Source organism: Brachycentrus maculatus, unplaced genomic scaffold (assembly GCF_059751285.1).
Source record: "Brachycentrus maculatus isolate JH-2025_06_01 unplaced genomic scaffold, ASM5975128v1 h1tg000099l, whole genome shotgun sequence".
Classification (NCBI taxonomy): domain Eukaryota; kingdom Metazoa; phylum Arthropoda; class Insecta; order Trichoptera; family Brachycentridae; genus Brachycentrus; species Brachycentrus maculatus.
In genome coordinates this window covers 1544383-1564678 of record NW_028280853.1, presented here as the reverse complement: position 1 = coordinate 1564678, position 20296 = coordinate 1544383, and the positions used below count along the sequence as shown (strand labels likewise).

Genomic DNA, 20296 nt, shown 5'->3' with positions numbered 1-20296 from the left:
CCTTAGGGTCCAGGTCTCAGAGCTACATAGCAATACGGACCGCACATAGCATCAAAATAATATAATGAGGATATTTATGTATGTGAAAGTGTTGAATATGTACTATCTTTCAATTGAAATATACAATGTTTTAAAAAAGTATTTTCAATATTTCCTTTTGTTTATGAACTGATTCATAGCACCAAAATAATATAATGAGGATATTTATGTATGTGAAAGTGTTGAATATGTACTATCTTTCAATTGAAATATACAATGTTTTAAAAAAGTATTTTCAATATTTCCTTTTGTTTGTGAACTGATTCATAGCACCAAAATAATGTAATGAGGATATTTATGTATGTGAGAGTGTTTGAATGCGATCTTTCATTTGAAATATGTGATGTTTTCAATAGTATTTTCAATATTTGCTTTTATTTGTGAACAGATTGATGCGGACATGCGCCCCACGGCCATGGGCCCTCCCCCGACTTCACACTTCCACGTATTGTCCGACACTCCGTCGGGACTGCAGCCAGTTAATCCTCCCAAGAATACTCAACCTTCACCAGCTAAACCGATTTCCATTGGTAGGTTTTGTTGTTGTATATCTATATATCCTAATCTAAGTAAGTTCTTATTAGATTTAAGTTTTGTACTGACATTTATTGGTGGAACTGAATTTTATTATATATAAGTAAGTTCTGGTAAGAATTATTAACCAACAAAGGCTTCAGTCCCTTTTTTTTCAAAGAAATGTGTTCTTATTATCTTTTTCTATTATTCTTTATGAGCCGTCTCTCCACTGCTGAAGGTTGGCCTCTTTTAATTGTTTCTAGACTTCTCTTCGTTGTAAATTTCAAACACTAAAGATTTTGTCAGGTCAAATACTTGTTTATTTTATAACTTGAGGTAAACCATGATTAAATGTTTAATTTATGAGAGGAGGCCAAAGTTTGTATTGAAAATAAGTTTATAAATAAAATGTCATTTTTTTTATTTAAAGGTGATTCCAAATTGGGGTTGGTTGATAGCCCGCTCGCCAAAGTTGATGGTGACCCGACAGCCGTCAAACTTGAAGGTTCTGCAATTCCTCCAGTCGACATCAACGGACAATTTGGACTCAAACTTGATCAGTAAGATATTTTATGAATATTATATAAGTCAGATGAAGTTTTGTCGCTGCCAGATATTCTGGGAATTTTTGGAGAAAGAATAATTAATATTTATGAAAATATCAATGACATAGAACAGAAAGACAATAACAGAGTTCATTCTGAGTTCAATCATTGGGAGAAAAGGGGATGATATTTTAATGGATATGATTTTGCGCGCAAATTTTTGAAAATCCATATTGGAATTAGACTTTTTTTAGAATATATATTGAAAAAAATCATCTTTTTTAAAAACCTTGCCTTTTAATAACCCTTTTTTTTTCTTTTATTTAAAATATTTTTGCAATATTAATTCTAAAATGCAACAAAAAAATCCAATATAAATATTTCCCCTGTGGTCTTCAATTGTTACCGACATACGGTTGTGTTTTAAAGGGCTTAAGAAAAAAATTGATCAATTGTGTCTGATGCAGGTACGGTCGCGGAGCCATGCGTGGCGCGGTGGGCGGCAAGGGAGGAGCGCGAGCGTGGACGGAGCAGGAGACTCTGCTGCTCCTGGAGGCCCTCGAACTGTACCGGGATGACTGGAACCGGGTGTGCCAGCACGTGGGTTCGCGTACCCAAGACGAGTGCATCCTGCACTTCCTGCGCCTGCCCATCGAGGACCCCTACCTTGACTCCGACTCTGCCGGTAACATCACATTATAAAGTTTTTTTTTTTACTTGTACTTATGCACTTAATGGGGCAGTCTTTAAAGAGCTCTTGTAACTTATGCACCTAATGAGGCAGTCTTTAAAGAGTTAGGCCCAATGTCGCGATGAATTATCTAAGGGATCTATTTCCAAAAATCTCCCATTAAAAATAGTTTTTAAAATATAAAAATTACATTATGGTATCTTTAGTGTAGAATAACATAATATGAGGATGTGAGAAACAATTTCTTTAATTTACATTCAAGATAACAAAAAACAACAGTCTGGTATTGGATTATTTGATTTCTTCTATTGAGATCTGTTGAATCTTAATGTTAGTCATATTTTGTGTTTAGGTGGCGTGTTGGGTCCCCTAGCTTATCAGCCGATAGCCTTCAGTCGCTCCGGGAATCCGGTGACCAGCGCCGTGGCCTTCCTGGCCTCAGTAGTGGACCCTCGAGTGGCGGCCACCGCAGCCCAAGCAGCCATGGATGAATTTGCCAACATAAAGGTTAAACTTTTACTCAACTATTATCTCACTCTGAATTCCAGGTTATCAATCAAATGTAAGACATAACTTTTATTTTTCAAACTATGCAAATTGAAAACAACCTAAACATTATTTTAGGTGAGTGTTTAAATAGTTCTACACTTATACTAGATTCAACCTAGGAATTGTTATTTAAACTTTATAATGTTGATTGCCAATGTCAGCCACTGACAATATAGCCACCGGAGGCTGACACTTTGTACCTTGTATTGACAATATAGCCACCGGAGGCTGACTTTTGTACCTTATATTGACAATATAAGGTGCATAGCGTCAGCCTCTGGTGGCCGACGAGACACAATTGAAATGCCTTAAGTTGGCCACTGGTGGCTGACATTGGCAGTCAATGTGTTATTGATATCGCTCACTCCTATCAAAAACGTCATGTATAAAAAAACTTGATTTTTCAGGAGATCGTTTAAAAATATAATACGTAAAACGTATTAAAAATAAATATCAAGCCACTTATTGAACTTTTTACTATGCAACAGATCTTTTTAGGTAAAACCTGAATATTTTTTCTCCATTTGAAAAATATTAAGTATTTTAAAAAAAAATTAATCAATACCTTTTCTTCAAAATGCAAAAACAACACTTTCTACCCTGTAGCGGGTAAATATGTATTAAGTTTAAAATATGCCGCTTTTGCTGGGATATAGTACATTTTCTGGGCATTCCGATAACATGCACATCTGAAAATTGTCCATTTTTGAAATATTACGTTGTAGAAAAGTGTGAGCGATATATCAACCAGACATTAAAAAAAATTATTGAAATGAAAGTAAGTTTTTTTCCACTCAGGATGAGGTACCAGCTGCAATGCTGGATATGCATTTGAGAGCCGCCGCCCAAGTAGGACCTGCAGCTGCACTCGCTGCAAGTGGCATCGCTGGGACTGACCCAGGTAACTAAAAATCCTTACCCAATCACCGACCCAGGTAACTAACTATCCTTACCCAATCACCCACCCAGGTAACTTACACTCCTTACCCAATCACCGACTCAGGTAACTAACTATACTTACCCAATCAACGACCCGGGTAACTTACTATCCTTACCTAATCACCGACCCAGGTAACTAACTATCCTTATCCAATCAACGACCCAGGTAACTAAGTATCCTTACCCAATCACTGACCCAGGTAACTAATACTCCTTACCCAATCACCGACCCAGGTAACTAACCATTCTTATCCAATCATTGATTTACACCTTGCAGTATGGTTGTAAACCTAATAAAGTTATTTTTCCTTCTGAGTCATCTGCCTGGTTTTACTTCAAACATCACTTTCAATGAATTTCTTCTTGACTTTTTCTCAATTCGAGCAGTCAAAATTGATCTTTTCTTATGCTTAGTATTAGCATGGCAGTATATTTGTATTATTTTTAATATATTTTTCTACACTCCGCAAACAGAGAAGAAAGAAGGCGTGGAGGGTGCCCCCGTAAAAGAAGGCACGGAGACCCCGCCCAGTGGTGAGGCTGCTCCCCCCGCTGCTGACAAGCCCGCTCAGGAGACCACTACCCCCAAACTGGAGGCAGAGGACCCCGCCAAGACTGAACCCACACCGCCTGTAGAAGGTAGGAATTCAATTGGAAGTTGATTGAAGATTCGGATTCAGCCTTTTGAAGAGCATGAAGTGCCTATACCTTAGTTGGGGCGTAGAGAGATTTTGCTGCTGACCACTGTTATTGTTTTTCTGATTGGCAACCAATTCACAACTAGACTGAGGCAACACGCCTCGTGTGTCAACGTTATTTTAATTATCTTTCTTTTTTAATTATACCTTAGTTAATCTTAGAGAGATTTTGCTGCTAACCGCTGTGATTGTTTTTCTGATCAATAAGCGATTTGACTGAGGCAACATGCATCATTCGACAACATTATTTTAATGTTTTTTTTTTAATTACCTAATGTTCAAGTGACTAGCTACTAGCTACGGGATATATAACACCGCTTATCATAGCCCTACATGGCCACCAGCTTGATAAGTTTTATAGCCTATTCCTACTTGTGAGTGGATCTACTCTACAATGGAGTTCTGGTTCCAACCCTTATGTATGGAAGCGAAGCATGGAGTTGGCAAAAGAAGGATGAAAGCAGACTGAATGCAGTCGAAATGCGATCCCTCAGACGAATGTGTGGCAAAACGACGTTTGATAGATATTCGAATGATGAAATAAGGAAAGAATGTAAGGCTGAGATAAGCATTATCGATAAAATTAAGAAAGGTGTGTTGAGATGGTTTGGACATGTGGAGCGTATGAGTGAAGAAAGAACGGTTAAACAAATTTATGGGGCGAATGTAGTTGGAAAAAGAAGCAGAGGACGACCGAGGAAAACTTGGCACAATCAGGTATGTCAAATACTTGAAAGCGGCCGGGTCAGGAGTCGTAATAATCGTCGGGTATGTATGAGGAGATGCATGAATGTAGAAGAGGCAAAGAATGTTTGCAAAGACAGAGTGGTGTGGCGTTCGATTCTCTCTGCCTACCCCTGCGGGGAAGCGGTGTGATGGTTAGTTAGTTAGTTAGTTTAGTGGATCTACTCTATGATTGAAGTTACTATAATTTCATGTTAAATTTCATAGCAAAAACAATTATCTTGTTAAAGCCACTAGTTTATATTGTAGTGATCAATATGGTTCTTGTATGACGCTTGTTGCCTAAGTCAAAATACCTATATCAAGATACTTTTTTTTATAATTACAAGGTATTTTTTAATGAAATTCAAAAGTCAATCTTCAAATTTGCATTATGTGTACTAGGCGGTTACTGATATTTTTAAAAACTGAAGAAAAAAAAGTAAAACTCATTCTTTATGACTACATAAGTATCCTTATCGTTAGTCAGAATAAGGATTTGAGTAATGGTATGGTTCAATGTTTAATAACATACATTGTAGGCATATTTTTTTTTTTGGTAAACGTAATTAAAAGCTCCACTGTTTTGACTTTTTCAGAAGGCAAGATTCAAGCCGCAGCGGCAGCCGCCCTGGCCGCGGCGGCCGTGAAGGCCAAGCACCTCGCCGCCGTCGAGGAGAGGAAGATCAAGTCGCTGGTGGCGCTGCTCGTGGAGACGCAGATGAAGAAGCTGGAGATCAAGCTGAGGCACTTCGAGGAGCTGGAGACCACCATGGAGAGAGAGCGGGAAGGTAACAAAAACATTGTTCATTTAATTTCATTCATTGATTCGGCAGTCACTTTGTGCTAAAAGACACTTTTTCTTAAATCTACTAAATTCTTAAATAAGAAATGATTAATGAATAAATAAATAACCCTAGATTTTCCAATAATTTATTATTGCACAAATGTAAAACAGCAGCGTTAAACCATTATACGTACGTAGGTAATTTTTTTTTTAATAAATTTCCGGAAAACTTAAAATCTATAAAAAATTATCAAACCTTTAAAACTAAAATAAAAAAAAACATATAAGACTCACCCCTACCTAGACTCTATACCAAGGAATATTTTTTTTATTTTTTATTTACTTAGTTTATTTTTAATTTTAATTTACTTTGTTTATAAAAAAAAAATAATTGTAAAACAAACTCCCTCTCTAAATACAAGTATCTACTTTATTAGAGAGGTAGAAACGTTATATGTATTTGAAATGTATTGTATATTTACCAACTATTTTGTATTATTTAAATATGTATTTTGTAAAAAATAAAAAACAAGAGACAGCTCCTCTTCAACCTCCCTCCCTCTCCCTCCTCTTCTACCCCCTCTTCAACCTTCAATGTCCCAAGGACACAACTCTGAAATTTAGACTTAGCTTCACATACGGTGTTAGTAAATGATACAGAATGCATCGAAACACGAGTAATGATAGATTTTAAGAAATAGTGGTATTTACTAATTAAAACTAAAATTAAAAATTGTTTATTTAAATGAGAGAAGCTTTTATCTTTATTATTATTCTTTTTAACAAAACATGGGTGAGGTTTGATTAAAAAATACTGCATTTATCGCAGATTTTAATTGCAAGTCTAAATTTACAGTCACAAAGCGTATTATTTCATTTTCTTTTTCAGTTTTGACTTTGTTTTAATTTTCCGCTCAGGTTTGGAATACCAGCGCCAGCAGCTGATCACGGAACGCCAGCAGTTCCACTTGGAGCAGCTGAAAGCCGCCGAGTTCCGGGCGCGACACCACGCCCAGCAGCGACTGGCCGAGCCCAGCGCCCCCCCGCCGCACCCCACCGCCTCCGGGCCCGCGCCCCCCGCCCCCCAGCCCGCCGCATGAGACAGCGCCGACTCCATACTACAAACCACACTGCTTGACGCACCCGGCTCAAACCCGTCTGTCGTCAAAACCAACGCAGACCTTGAGCCCAGTAAATTAGCAAAGTGAAAAATTAGACCATTTCGACTCGGTTTTGTTGAAAGCAAAAAAGTGTTACAATGCATACCCCTAAATATTGTAAGGAACACAATCTCGTAAAATATATGTGAAATGGTTCCATTCACAATATAGTTTGACTTATATATTTTTTTAGAACAGCTTTTCAACATGCTGGCATCCCAAGATTTCATCTAAAGTTTTAGGTATTGTAAAAAAAACATACTTAGGAATAAAATAAAATAAAACTGTGTTTCAAAATTGAAGATACAATTTAATGATAATTTTAAAGGCTCCCAATTTTAAAATGTAAGTTATTACTATTTTGAAAGATAATTGAAATCAAAGCTCGTCTTAATGATAAAAACTTGAAATTTCACCATCTAGGGAGCTTTTACTATTATTTCTTTAAATCTCTCATCTGCACTCGATAGCGCATAGAGCACTGCATCACATTGACACAGTGTTATCTTGATCCATTGATTATGTGAAGACGAGGTAATCAGTTCTACGCTTCAGGTTTCACAATATGTTCATTTAGCTGTTTTTATATTGATGTTATGCAGATGGGAATCGAACCTGGAACTTTATGCACTGTAATCAATACTAACTACTGCTCATCATAGGCAGACACTTAACATTTGGATTTTCAGTTATGATTTTTTCATAGAAATCATCTCTTTCAGAGTATTTAGGGATGATAATGTCAATAACATATTTTTCTGATCATTTATTGAGTGAATAAGAACGATATTTAGTGGGTTGCTGTTTTATTATGGAGGTAATCGGCAGATGATAAAAACATTTAAAATTTGGATATTTCATGTTGTACATAATATACCTAGGAGTATGGTTTACGTAAATATTTAATTGTAACAGTGTTAATTTGTATGTTGTAAGCTAATCTACATTTCAAGATATCTTTGTACACCTGTCGTATTTATATCGGTACCATTTTCTACATAAAACTGCCAATTTATCACGCATTTTGGCCTTTCAATCTACTGTCTAACTTTTTCATTTTTATAAATGTTTTTTAATGTTTTTTAATAAATGTGATTTCAACGGCCTTTTTAGTTTGATGAAAAAGAAAATCACTGTAGTTTAAATTATTTTACATTTCGCAATAAAAATTTGTTTATATGGAAAAGGTCTCACTGTGTATGCGATGTTAGTATAATATGATAAATGAAAAGTGGTACAGTTTATAAATTAAGGTGATGTGAAAAAATCTGAGTAATGTAGTTAGAATAATATTATAGAATTTTGAATCTTTATTAAAATGTAATTCCATTTGGTGAATGTGTTTGGGAGAATATATGAATGACTTCATAAATAATATTTGAGAAACGTATACTGGTACTTATGGTAGACTTTCTTAATGTTTATATATTGTTTAGTGTTAGTATGTACTACAATTATTTTGTATAATAAACGCGATGAATATGATTTTATATTTTTATTTAATGGGGTTTTCCTTCCGGTCAGTATTTACCAACCAGGTCACATGAAACAATAACCCTCATTTGCACTTGGCGGGAATCGAACCTGCGATGCCAGTTTCGCAGAGGAGCGTCTACACAACTACGCCACGGCGCCTGATGGTCTTAAGCCCTGGGATGCTCAGACTTCCATCTTCTTTCTTATAAAAAGAAGATAGATGTTTCATCTCAGGTTGCCGAGTGTTTTTGCCTAGAATTTTCACTCAGGAATGACATGAAAGTATAGTAACTTTAAACAAGAGTAAATTCATTCACGAGTAAGCATAGGCCATAAAACTTAAAAAGTTGAAGCCTGAGTAGGGTCATGATAAGCGGTGTTGCATAAGCCGTAGATAGATTTTAGAGTCACTTGGACGTTAGGTAATTTTAAAAAAAATCATCTCAGGTTGAGACATCTATTATGGGTTAAATTTATTTAAAGTGATATATTCTTCTTCAAACCCTCATCTGCACCCGATGGTACATAGGACACTGCATCATATATCTTGATCGATATGACACATGAAGGAAAGGTGATCAGCCCTCCGCTTCAGGTACCAGTCCAGGGCATTATTGAAAAACTATTGGAGTGAAAAAATCACTTTCATGTATTTGACTCCCCACCCTGTGAGAATCGAACCCAGGACCTTCAGTACGGTAGTCGAGTGTGCTGACCATAACACTACAAAGGCGGACAATACATACATATTAGAAGGTTTTGAATGAGAAATCATCGGAAAGACTGGATATTATGATACGCGTGTAATTATTGCTAAGTTTTAATTATCGTTGTTCATATTTATGAGCTTTTCTTTTTATGTGTAATTTTATTTTTTTCAAAGGGAAGACAAATAAAACGAGTACATAATTATTCTTTCATATTTATTAATTATATAAATAACACATAGCCATCACAAAATAGATTAAATTGTATACATACATATATAAATACAATGTTGAGAATACTAGAAGAGATGAAATCTGATGACTTTAATCAACTGTTAAAAAACATAACACGCAAGTTAGGAACAACACAAATAAGCTTTGAAATACATAAGTAATATACTCTTTGAATACATTTTCTTATGTACACATTGATAATGGACATTTAAGTTTAAAAACATCTACAGAGATGGCAATTTATATTTAAATGGTAGATAAAATCATACTACGAAAGTGAATACATTGTTAACTATTATTATTTGGAATCGAATACATGCACTGACCAGGGCTGTCCTTGGAGACTAGTCATACACATCCTACAGTTATTCTTTTTTATTTTTTTTTAATTTTATTTACTGGACTTAAGTTTTGTCTTACTACTTGCCTACTGGTTAGAGACAGCCCTAATATATATATTTGTAAATAATCCTTCCAAAAATCTGATAAAATTTATGGTAATGCCTTCCATCTCGTGTAACATTAATTCTAGTTTGGCAGGTTTAAATAAATAAGGGAATATACAAGTTGAACTACTGTCTAAGTATTGCGGACCTTAAAAAAACATTCAATAATACTGTTTGCTATACACGGAAGATTCTCATTTTCCCAGATTTGGTAGACAGGATTTTTCAAAGGGAATAAAGCAAATTTGCAAATTTTACGGGAAGAAGTTGGAGTTTTGATATTCAACAAGTGAGGACATTCTATTATCTTTTACAGTTTGTGTGGTTGGAGCCATATATTAATATTTATTGCACATTGTGTTGCAAATATGCCAAATATGTTTAGGATCACTTTTGAAATTGGCCATTTTGTCACCTGAATAATGCAGAACTATCCTGAATTGCAAATAAGTCAATTTAATTTTTTTTACTGTATTTGCATTATTTATGCTATTGATTTTACTGTACAAAAACTTCTAAACGTAAATAAATAGCTATTCAAACATCATGAATCTAAATATTCAAAATAAAATACTACTAAATGAATGAAATAACTTACTTTTTAAAGTTCAATTACTTCTCTTGTAAATTTTCCTTGCTTGCCGTTAGGATAGTTTTGCATTCCATCCTTGATTTAATATATATTTTCCCAAATGGTGTTTAATTGAGAATCTATTGTATTTCAGTTTATAGTTTCAAATATGCATATTTTAAGTACATTTCAATGAGATCTGTGCACTTGACACTTTATTTAATACTATGACAACTCTCAAAATATGGTAAAATTGAACTAGGTTAAATATAAATAATGAACGATTAACCTAGTATGAGAAATATAAATATTCTTAAATATTGTTTGAACAAATTTAAATTTATTTAATGTGTGTAGAGCGTGGCCGGAGAGCTTAGATCTTGTGGGACTTGGTTCCTTAACGCCGACGTCCAAACCGCAGGAAGTTGTGCACCACGTCTTGCCTCTTCATTCCGGAGTTCAGGTATTCGGGGTAGTCGTGGTTCAGGGCCAGCGCTTGGGGAGCTGCAACAAGACAATGTAACTTACTCTTCTGAGAAACGGCAGTTGGCAACTAGCAAACATACAAGAGTGCATGAGTAGGTACCTTGGGGCAAGAAAATATTATTAATAACAATCTCCTTATCATTCATCGTTCACTTTGTGAAAAAATACATAGTAATTATTTATCCAAAATATTAATCATAAACCCCAGAATGGTGAATATTGTACAGTGTATAAAGTGAACACTTGAGCCAGCCAGTGCAGGGTAAGTTAGAGGAATGCTCAGACTTTTATAAAATATTACCTTTGTATAAAAATATATACTTCATATTATTTTTTGACATCTCATCAAAGATGAAGAAGAATATGGAAATCTGGGCATTTACGGGGCTGACGACCGTCATAGGCTGGTTTAAGTGATCACTTTACACACGTGTAACATTCACCAATTCTACCCATTATTGACAACCGCACTACTCAAAATCTTGGAAGTTCTATATATATATGAACCAATTTAGAAACCTTGTTCTTGAATCACTAGAACTTCACTAGAGGCATCTATTGGTGAGATGTAAAGAAGCTTTTTATTAGGCAAAAACTCTTATATTAGTATGTGAGGTCCGAATTCTGGATTACAATCACACACATGAGAAACGCCAGAAAATACCATTTTCATTTTTATTATTTATATATACTTCGTTTTTGTTGACACGCCTATAAGGCCTATAGGCCTTAAATAAATAAGTATTACCAGGGTATTCGGGTGCGGAGGCAGATCGGTCGCTGGCCTCCGCGAAGAGCTCCAGGAAGGTGTTGAGGGCGCCGCACACGCGCGCCATGCGGGGGTCCCCCTCCATGGCGGCCGGCGTGCAGTGCGGGGCCGGCACGCCCAGCGCGCTCCAGCACACGCACGCCAGGATCAGCATCACGGGCCACTGCATCTTCTGGAACAATCCATCAAACAATTTGGTGAAGGAGTCTAACTTTACTTGCTTGTTGAGCTAGATCCGGCGATGCGTCGTTCTTCGGCTCTCGACGGTAGGACTGATGAAGACTGATGATTTGTGATTCGAGTAGTCCATTTGGGAACAATCCATCAAACAAATTGGTGAAGGCACTCTATTAACTTGTAGACCTAGATCCGGCGGCGTGTTGACTATCGACGGTGCTACTGATGGAATGGACGTTGTATTTGTGATTTCTAAATGATTATGTTTTTTCCGAGAATTCTACGATGGAGACCTTGGGAAAACAAAAGAGGTGTAGTAATACTTCAAAAGAGATGGTCCGACGACATAGTAGCTGTGGGGGGTAAAAACTGGCTGCAAGCAGCAACCAACCGGAGGAAATTGAATGAAGGGGAAGAGGCCTATATCCAGCGGTGGAGGTCAGAGGGCTCATGAAGAAGAATAACAAATTATTATGTTTGATCATAAGTCTTTATGTAAGGTCCTGTATTGTGTTGTTATCTACTACGTCGTGGTTAGATTAGGTTGCTCAAAGATTGGTCACAAAGGTGCCAGGTCACTGATTGCCACACGGTAGCACGTGAGCTACCGGTAGCTCGCCGAGGCTTTTTCGATGGCTCACGTAGGATATTAAATTTGCCTTGTAAATTTTCTTATTATGTTTATTTTTAATCATACCTTTTTTCTGTTATTATTTTGTTTGATAATAAATAATTGAAGTACGCATTTTATGTTTTATTGTTAACCTGATAAGGGCTGATGATAAAAAAAAACTACAAAGAGGGAATTTGTATAAGTAGCTCACCAGACAACTTATTGAGTTTGGAGACCACTGCGCTAGGTTGTGAGTTAGGGTTATTTTTTGTCCATTGTTTGTAAGGATTGTAATAGGCTTGTGTCGTTGTATAATCGTCATACAATCTTGTTTCACATTTTCTAATAATTTTCGCAAATTAGTTCATAAGAGGTCTGTCGGGAAACCTGGAGCTTCTGTGTCAGATATGATTGGTAGAGCTTTCAATATAAAAAATTAAAATGTGGGACGAAAAATGATCGAATGATTTTCCATTTGCAAATGCTATGACTAAATCTTAACTGTAAATATTTTGAAAGGGCTCCGTGTCTAGATTGCTAAAAAAATCCTTGATATTTTTTACTTAATTGAATTTTTTTATTATTTTATCATGCTTGTAAAATAGGGCACATGATTGTAATTACAAATTACAATCATGTACCCTCACTGAGTTCCCCGTGCCGAGGGCACATTTTGCAATATTTATTTATAAAATTTTATGAAAGAAAATTGTTTATGACATGTAATCAAATGCTGATGATGTGATCTATTTTAGATCTACCCACTTCAAAAATCCATTTACTAATGGCTCTTTTATAATTAGTTTATATTTTTTCGACTTTAAGGATAATGGAAGCGATTGCACAACTTTATTGCATAATACTCAAAGTTTTTTTGACAAAAAAGGTATGTTGGGTTTTGTTAGATGTGATTCTGTGATCATGTAGTTCTATGTAGGTTACCATAAAGAATATTTATTCAAAGGTCTAAATTTAAACCTGATGTTTGCCTACGCACTTACTCATACGTAATGTATTGTATATATTTAAAGGTAAAAAAAAATCTAAATAAAAATAATGGGAAATGCTAACTAAATCTTTTCCGTGTAAATGCTTTTAAAGGGCTTCGTTGTTTGTCTGGATGGATTGCTTAGAAAAAATAATTCCTTTATATTTTTAGCAAAAATTGAAAGGTCTAAATTAAAACCTGATATTTGTTTACACGCTTCATACGCAATGTTTCAATGTTTCTATTTATAACAGGTTAGGTAAGAGAAAAAAAAATCAATGGTTTTTTTGGTTCAGTTTTTTATCGAAAAATATTTTGTACCCAAATATTTGATTAACTTGGTTTGAAATTTACTATTTTTTTACGTTTAACTACTTCCTACGTAAGAGGTTTTTGTATCTTCAGTAGATACATATTATACATAATAAATAAAACCATAATATTGAAACATGTTACAAAAAATAACATACGAAATTAATAGGATAATTTGTGATGAATTTTTTTCTGAGATTAAATTCAATCTTATTTTAACACGTGTTAAAGAAATGCTGACGAATTCAAACAATCTTTGATATTACGTAACAGTTTCTTATTTTTAATAAAAATAATTATGAAATCGAAATTTTTAAAATATATTTTCAAAGCATGTGTGGTATTTTACTAAAGGTAATGGTCCTTAGAAGGTCTACCAAACAAGTTAATGTAATAAAATAAAATGTGTATATATTTGAGTCCAAAACCTGGTTCACTATTTCTGAGAAGATTACTTCTAGGGTACTGTGAGTTATTTTTGAAAACATTTAATGAGTAATTTAGCATACCGTATATAAAAAAGTGAATAAAAAGAAGAGATGGAAGTCTGGGCACTTACAGGACAGAATTACAATATCAAATATATTTATTTCGCCTATGAAGTTTAATCTGAATAAACGTATGTGAAACTTGCAACATCGTACATTCAACTTTTCTCTAAATTCTCTTTTCTCTAAAAGTAGTTGACAATCGTGGGTTTGATGTCAATCATGAGTCAAATTTACGTAGCTTATAAAGTGATCGCTTAAATCAACCAATGACATCTCTTAAGCCCAGATATTCATTTTGTAATCTTGATACACTTCTTCATGTTTGTATTTATGCATATATATATATATATATATATATATATATATATATATATATATATATATATATATATATATATATATATATATATATATATATATATATATATATATATATATATATATATATATATATATATATATATATATATATATATATATATATATATATATATATATATATATATATATATATATATATATATATATATATATATATATAATTACGAATTGTAAAGAATATAATATAAAATAATTAATAATGTTTATTTAAGTCCTACTTAACGAAATTCTTTTTATTAACTTAATAAATTGAATTAATTTACTTAATGCAGTAGAAGTTTCTAACTTTTAAACTTGAAGATAAAATCCAATTATTTAATTTATGTGCGTTAAATTCTTATCTAATTGTAAAGTTTTGATGGCAGTTGAATGTGATGGAACTGTTCATTTGGATATTATCTCCCATTTCCCTTTCATTTAGTGCAAATATCTTTTTTAAATCATGCATCATGTTTATATTCTTTAAAATTTCAAAAGGTTAAAACACATTCTTGGTTGCAGGTTTATTAGGGTATGCAATATAGTATTTACATACACGTTTCTTGTACAATGAAGACTTTACTTATAAACGTTTAACATATTTAAAAAATCAGTCTCATTTTTTAAAAACTTATAATTAAATAACCATTATCCACATATATTTATCGTTTCATTTAAGTACAGCTCTACTGAAAATTCATCTTCTTCTAATTGTAATTTTTAACTTTAAAACTGTAAAAAGAAAGAGTTTATGTTTAAAAAAAGATAATATGTATCCTAAACTACGATGCGATGCCCCTTAAATAATTTTGAGAATTTTTTAAAGTTTTTCAATGAAAATATTTGTCATATTTATATTGTTTAGTATATCGGATACTAGATTATTCCTATTAAATACACAAATATTTCAATATCATACTATTTTTGTAGGCCTGAGCGTAATTTTAGATAGAAAAACCAGCTTGAATTAGGTAAAGGAATTAAGAAAAATAGTGATTTAAAACTATGTTTCGTACAATATATATGTATGTCCATTATTTATATATGTATGACCATTTTTGTTGCAACATATTAACCGTGTCGGGTTGTGGTCTCGTGATTAGGGTCGCGAACTCTCGAGTCAGAGTTTCTCGGTTCGAACCCACTCTGCCACAATTTGATACCTATTTCTAATAATGAGCTGCTTAGGCTCACAGAAATAGTATGAAATTGAAGTATTTTTGTAAATAATAAAAACAAATACTTTTTAAAAATAAAAAATAAAAATAATGAAAAAACCCAAAGGTTACATCGCTTGAACATGAAGTATATTTAAAAAGCTATCATGTACTAAATATATTTTTTCGCTGTAAAAATTGTGGTAAACTGTAATAATTTTCGACGTACATTAATATGGGTATTTCGTGGGTACTATTTTTTTAAGCTTACTTTATTTTGTTTAAAAAAAATCATAACATAATCTAATTTTTGTTGTTTTCTTCAACCATCTCTAGAGTAACGCCGCCATTAGAAAATGGCGGCGTTACTTAATGATATTTTATGTTGATGTTATTTTAAATCGTTTCTACATGTTCAAAAGGGTTTTTCTTCCCCCGCCATTTCAGAAGGAATCTAATGCCGCATATAAACTAAAACATACATTTACTCTACGTTTTCAACATTGAAGTTGTGTACTTTGGTAATTTACTCGGGGTCCCATTAAGTTATTAGTTTAAATTGGGTGTGTGTTAGGTTACATGTATCTAAGTAATAAAATTACACGAATTCTCGCATTATACAGGCAGATAAACATTACTTGTATAGTAACAAATAATTTCATTTTCAGCAGCTCATGTGCTTTATTTTAAAACCAAATAAACACTATCATATCCATAGTATACCACCGTATTTGGCTCTAATTATCTACCGGCGAATCACAGGTATCGAAAAACCTAAAACGAATATTATCGGATAACGTACTCTTATTTACCGACTTTTTTCTTCCACATCACAACACATCGTCTTGGTGATATTATTTGCTGAGGCGGTGAAAGGTTGGCAAACAAGAGTTTCGGAACTCAATGATGTAAAAATAACCCAGAAAAAAACAATAAAAATATGAACGACCGTGAAAATCGTACAAACTTGCCTTATCTATATTTATATATAATAAAGTTATATTTGTTTGAAAATTCACAGTTTGGGACTGGTATTTTGGAATATACATTTAAGAATACAGTGCTGACAATTCGTCGTCAGTTCTCGTCAGAACTTGGCGACGCGGACCTGACTTGGGAGCATGCACGGGAGCTGGCGGACGACAGAAAACCCTGGAGACAGTTTGTGGACTTCATATGTTCCACATAGGGAGCGGATATGGTTTTAATAACACATTTCAGTAAATTTGGAGAAATTAGTAATTTAAGAGTTAACGTTTGATGTGTGCCATATTATGTACCCATCTAGATGTATTTTGAATAAAAAATTCATAATAAACTTTAAATTTAAACAATTTTTTTATTCTAATGTAAGCTACTTTTTAAAAACTAACTTTCGGCTTTTAATATATTAGATATGGCTTTATTTTCTAAACCGATCTCTGAGCAAAAGCTGTAGAAACATGAAAATGCCTAAACACGTCAGTTCTCCCCTCTATGTCTACTAAAACTCTCGTTTACTGAAAAATAAGGTGTTTTATTTTCATTAGTTCGAAGGTTCCTTGTACAATGGATCTTTCACGTAATAGTTTGGTATGCAAAACGTTAAATGATAACATTATGCGTAATAATACCACTAAAGGTATTTTAAATGAACAATTTGACTGGCAGAAATGTGAGTTAACAACATGGATACTCAAAAAACCATCCCAATGAATATAAGCTTTGCGTAGTATAATGTTACTTGCTGGAGAGTAAACTGGTAATCGGTTTTATGTAAACATAAAATTATTTCATTAGTAGGAGTCAACGGGGTCTAAGTAACATGGGTCGAAAGTAACAAAGAGGTGTATTTTAAATTTGACGACATTACCTAATATGTGCTTCAACCTATTTATTGTTTAAAATTAAAATTAAATAAATTTGTATCTAAATGTTTTGACGGAAGTATATCATATGCTTGTTTTTAAATATTTCAATACAAAGTGATTTCATTGTTTTCCTTTGTAATAAATTCAGTAAACCCTTTATCGAAAGATATAAGACGTTACAATGTAAGTAGCGAGAAATCATCTTTGTTCATTAAACCACATTTTTCTGCCCCCATATTTCGAAGTAACATCTTGAAGTGACGTAAAACATGAAAAATTTCTATTTAAAAAAAATCAAGTTTCGAAATCTCGGTCAAAAGTAACACACAAGACATGTCTGTGAAAATCTTCCTTAGTTTCGAAATGTGTGAGACAAAAAATATCATAATAAGGATTATACATAAATATGTATGTAAAGGACCCAACCAGTGATAGTTTTAAACTATACTTTAATAAGTTACAATTAGTTACAATTTATTAGCACAATAATTACAAGTGTAAAAATGTTACTTTGGACCCCGAATCCCCTATAATATAATATTTACTTTGTAAAATAATAAACGATGAACCATTAAACGATGCTTCAATTTTTTAATGAAATATCTTTAAATTTTAACAACGACAAAACTAATCTTCCATGGACACGTTTTAGATACGAACACATTTTTTTTCTTCTTAAGTCAACAGTAAAATTGTGCCCGTAGTTGTGACGTTTATATTTCAAAGGGTCGGTTGTATCTAACCCGCATTAAAAATCTTCTCGCGTTGTTTGAGCAAACTTAATTAAAGGAAGAGATCGGACAAACAAATCCGAAGGGTGTTGTGTTGTCTGTCACAGATTCCATTAGGAGGTCCGTGGGTCGTGCTGTATCTCGCTCCGCGATACATTTTTCATCATCAATTTCCCTCCAAGGCACTAGAAAACTTAAACACCAATTATAAATTGGCCATTGTCGGTCGGAAAAGGCAAATTTAAGTATTCATTTCTATCAAAACTTCTGTGAATACTAATTTGGCGCTTTTAGTCATTAAGTAAAGCGTCGTTTCTTTCTCCTCGTAATATTAGTAGGTACATCACAAAACTTTCAAATCTTCGTGTAGGATTAAAAGCTATGTGGGCGGCTCAACTTCATCTTGGGATTAACGACGTCTCAAATTAATTTGCATAACGCGAACTGGCCAAAACCGTTGTGTACTTTCATTACTACCGTATTAATAGGTTTGTTTATGTACCTATGTATTACTTTAATAAGAGGTTAATAAGGGGTTCTAGGCGAACTATGGGATATGTTTGCCAAACACATTACTTTCTAAATATACATATAGTACCTACTGCTACCTACATGCATTCGTACCACCACCGAAAGTAGGATATATATATATATATATATATATATATATAATAATATTCTGACCCTACACGCGTCCAATGGTGCACAGAGAACATTTTCCATATATGATGTATATTCTTTGTTTTATTTACGGTATAATTGATTTCAGTAAATAAATAAATTGATATTTTGAATATTGAAAGCATTAACTTTGTGGATCATAGTGATATATTATTTTGAGTGTATCAAAAAACAAAGTCTCTTATTTCTCAAAATAAATTCAATTTACAAAATCAATCCATTTCTTTTTTTTAACAGCGCAGATATTCTCTTATCCTGGATACATCCGTAGGTAGGTATTTGGACCTATCGTAGGAAAGGAGTGACTTTTGTGGATGATATCACCGTATAGTTCCCAGTATTTGTTCGGGTATCTTTGTGGCAAGGAATATTCGGGCCGCGGGGTATTTCGTATGCCAAAAATGCTAGAAGGTGTGCAAATAGATGGTGCCATTTAGTGTGGAGGAGGTACCATCTCGAGTGGAGATCAATTTTCACTTCTGCACACACAATATGCGGCACGCCTCGGGGCTCGAACTGAGATTTACACAAAATACTGAAGAGAGACGATAAAAATATCTTATTTTGTGTAAACAAATAACTGATAGCTTTCGAGAGAAAGGTGTATCGTAGAACTTCTCGACTAATCAACTACTACTACTACCATCACGCCGTTCCCCCGCAGGGGTAGGCAGAAAGGATGGAACGCTACACTCTTCTGTCCTGACATACACTCCTCACCTCCTTCACATCCATACATCTAGTCATACATGCCCTCCGATTTCGCAGACTTTTGACACCACCAGATTTTAGGTTCTGATTGATCTGATCGTACCAAGTCTTTTTCGGGCGTCCTCGTTCTGTTTTCCCGCTCACATTCGCCACATATATTTTCTTAGTCATTCTCTCGCCATCCATTCGCTTCACATGTCCATACCATTTTAAAGCACTCGTCTTAATGTTTTCAATTATTCCTAGTTCAGCCTTACATTCCTTTCTTACATCTTCGTTTTTAATTCTGTCATACAATGATTAACCTTATCAACCTTACTAATCAACCTTATGCTTAAACATCCCCCTCCTCCCTTAGTTTTTCCCTCTACCTCCTTCCCTAAACTTTATTTTTCCTTTGCTTTCCTTATTATCATCTATTTGTAATTTATGTTTTTTTATGTTTAAGTACTATCTACCCTCTGATTGTAAACAGCTATATATGGTATCAAACTTTTTGACCAATATCACTTGCCTGTTTTTGGTTGGTTGGAAGATAATGCCTTTTAGCAATAAGACCACCAATATACTTATTTATTTTCTGTGCAAAAAAAATATATAAGTATAAAAATATAAAATCAATGATTTCAGCAATCTTTCACAAAAACTCAATTATACTAGAATGATTTAGTCGTAACGTAATAACGTTAAGGGGTGATCGTAAAATAACGTCTCTATAGTAAGACTGTTCTTCAATTTACGTGAGTAGGTGCAACAAGTACTAGAGTGTCAACAATGTATTAGGGCGTATGAAAAACCGTGACCTAAGCTAAATTCATTACTAAATCTACTGTAAACATTTGACAGAATGATGAGTTAAAATATTATATGTCCGTATCGAGTAATTAAA

General features: G+C 33.8%; 2 protein-coding genes across 5 annotated transcripts in view; one reads left to right on the top strand and one right to left on the bottom strand.

Annotated features, from left to right (window-relative positions):
- The window catches only part of mor (SWI/SNF- related protein mor), a 44007-nt gene extending 35875 nt beyond the window's left edge, over nt 1-8132 (top strand). For both annotated transcript variants that reach the window (XM_088258577.1, XM_088258578.1), the window contains exons 11-18: nt 428-569; nt 986-1115; nt 1568-1785; nt 2144-2298; nt 3139-3241; nt 3754-3918; nt 5300-5491; nt 6406-8132. In XM_088258577.1, the coding sequence (XP_088114703.1) occupies nt 428-569; nt 986-1115; nt 1568-1785; nt 2144-2298; nt 3139-3241; nt 3754-3918; nt 5300-5491; nt 6406-6587 (1287 nt within the window). In that variant the 3' untranslated portion in view covers nt 6588-8132. The remainder of the gene's footprint in view (nt 1-427; nt 570-985; nt 1116-1567; nt 1786-2143; nt 2299-3138; nt 3242-3753; nt 3919-5299; nt 5492-6405) is intronic.
- Nucleotides 8133-9435: 1303 nt separating this feature from the next.
- The window catches only part of Ms (neuropeptide receptor myosuppressin), a 57858-nt gene continuing 46997 nt past the window's right edge, over nt 9436-20296 (bottom strand). For 2 of the 3 annotated variants that reach the window (XM_088258597.1, XM_088258598.1), the window contains exons 2-3: nt 11316-11508; nt 9436-10585 (exon numbers count right to left, since the gene is read on the bottom strand). In XM_088258597.1, the coding sequence (XP_088114723.1) occupies nt 10479-10585; nt 11316-11505 (297 nt within the window). In that variant the 5' untranslated portion in view covers nt 11506-11508 and the 3' untranslated portion in view covers nt 9436-10478. Of the gene's footprint in view, nt 10586-11315; nt 11509-13990; nt 14140-20296 lie in introns of those variants that run through there. The other variant, XM_088258599.1, reaches the window with a different exon arrangement.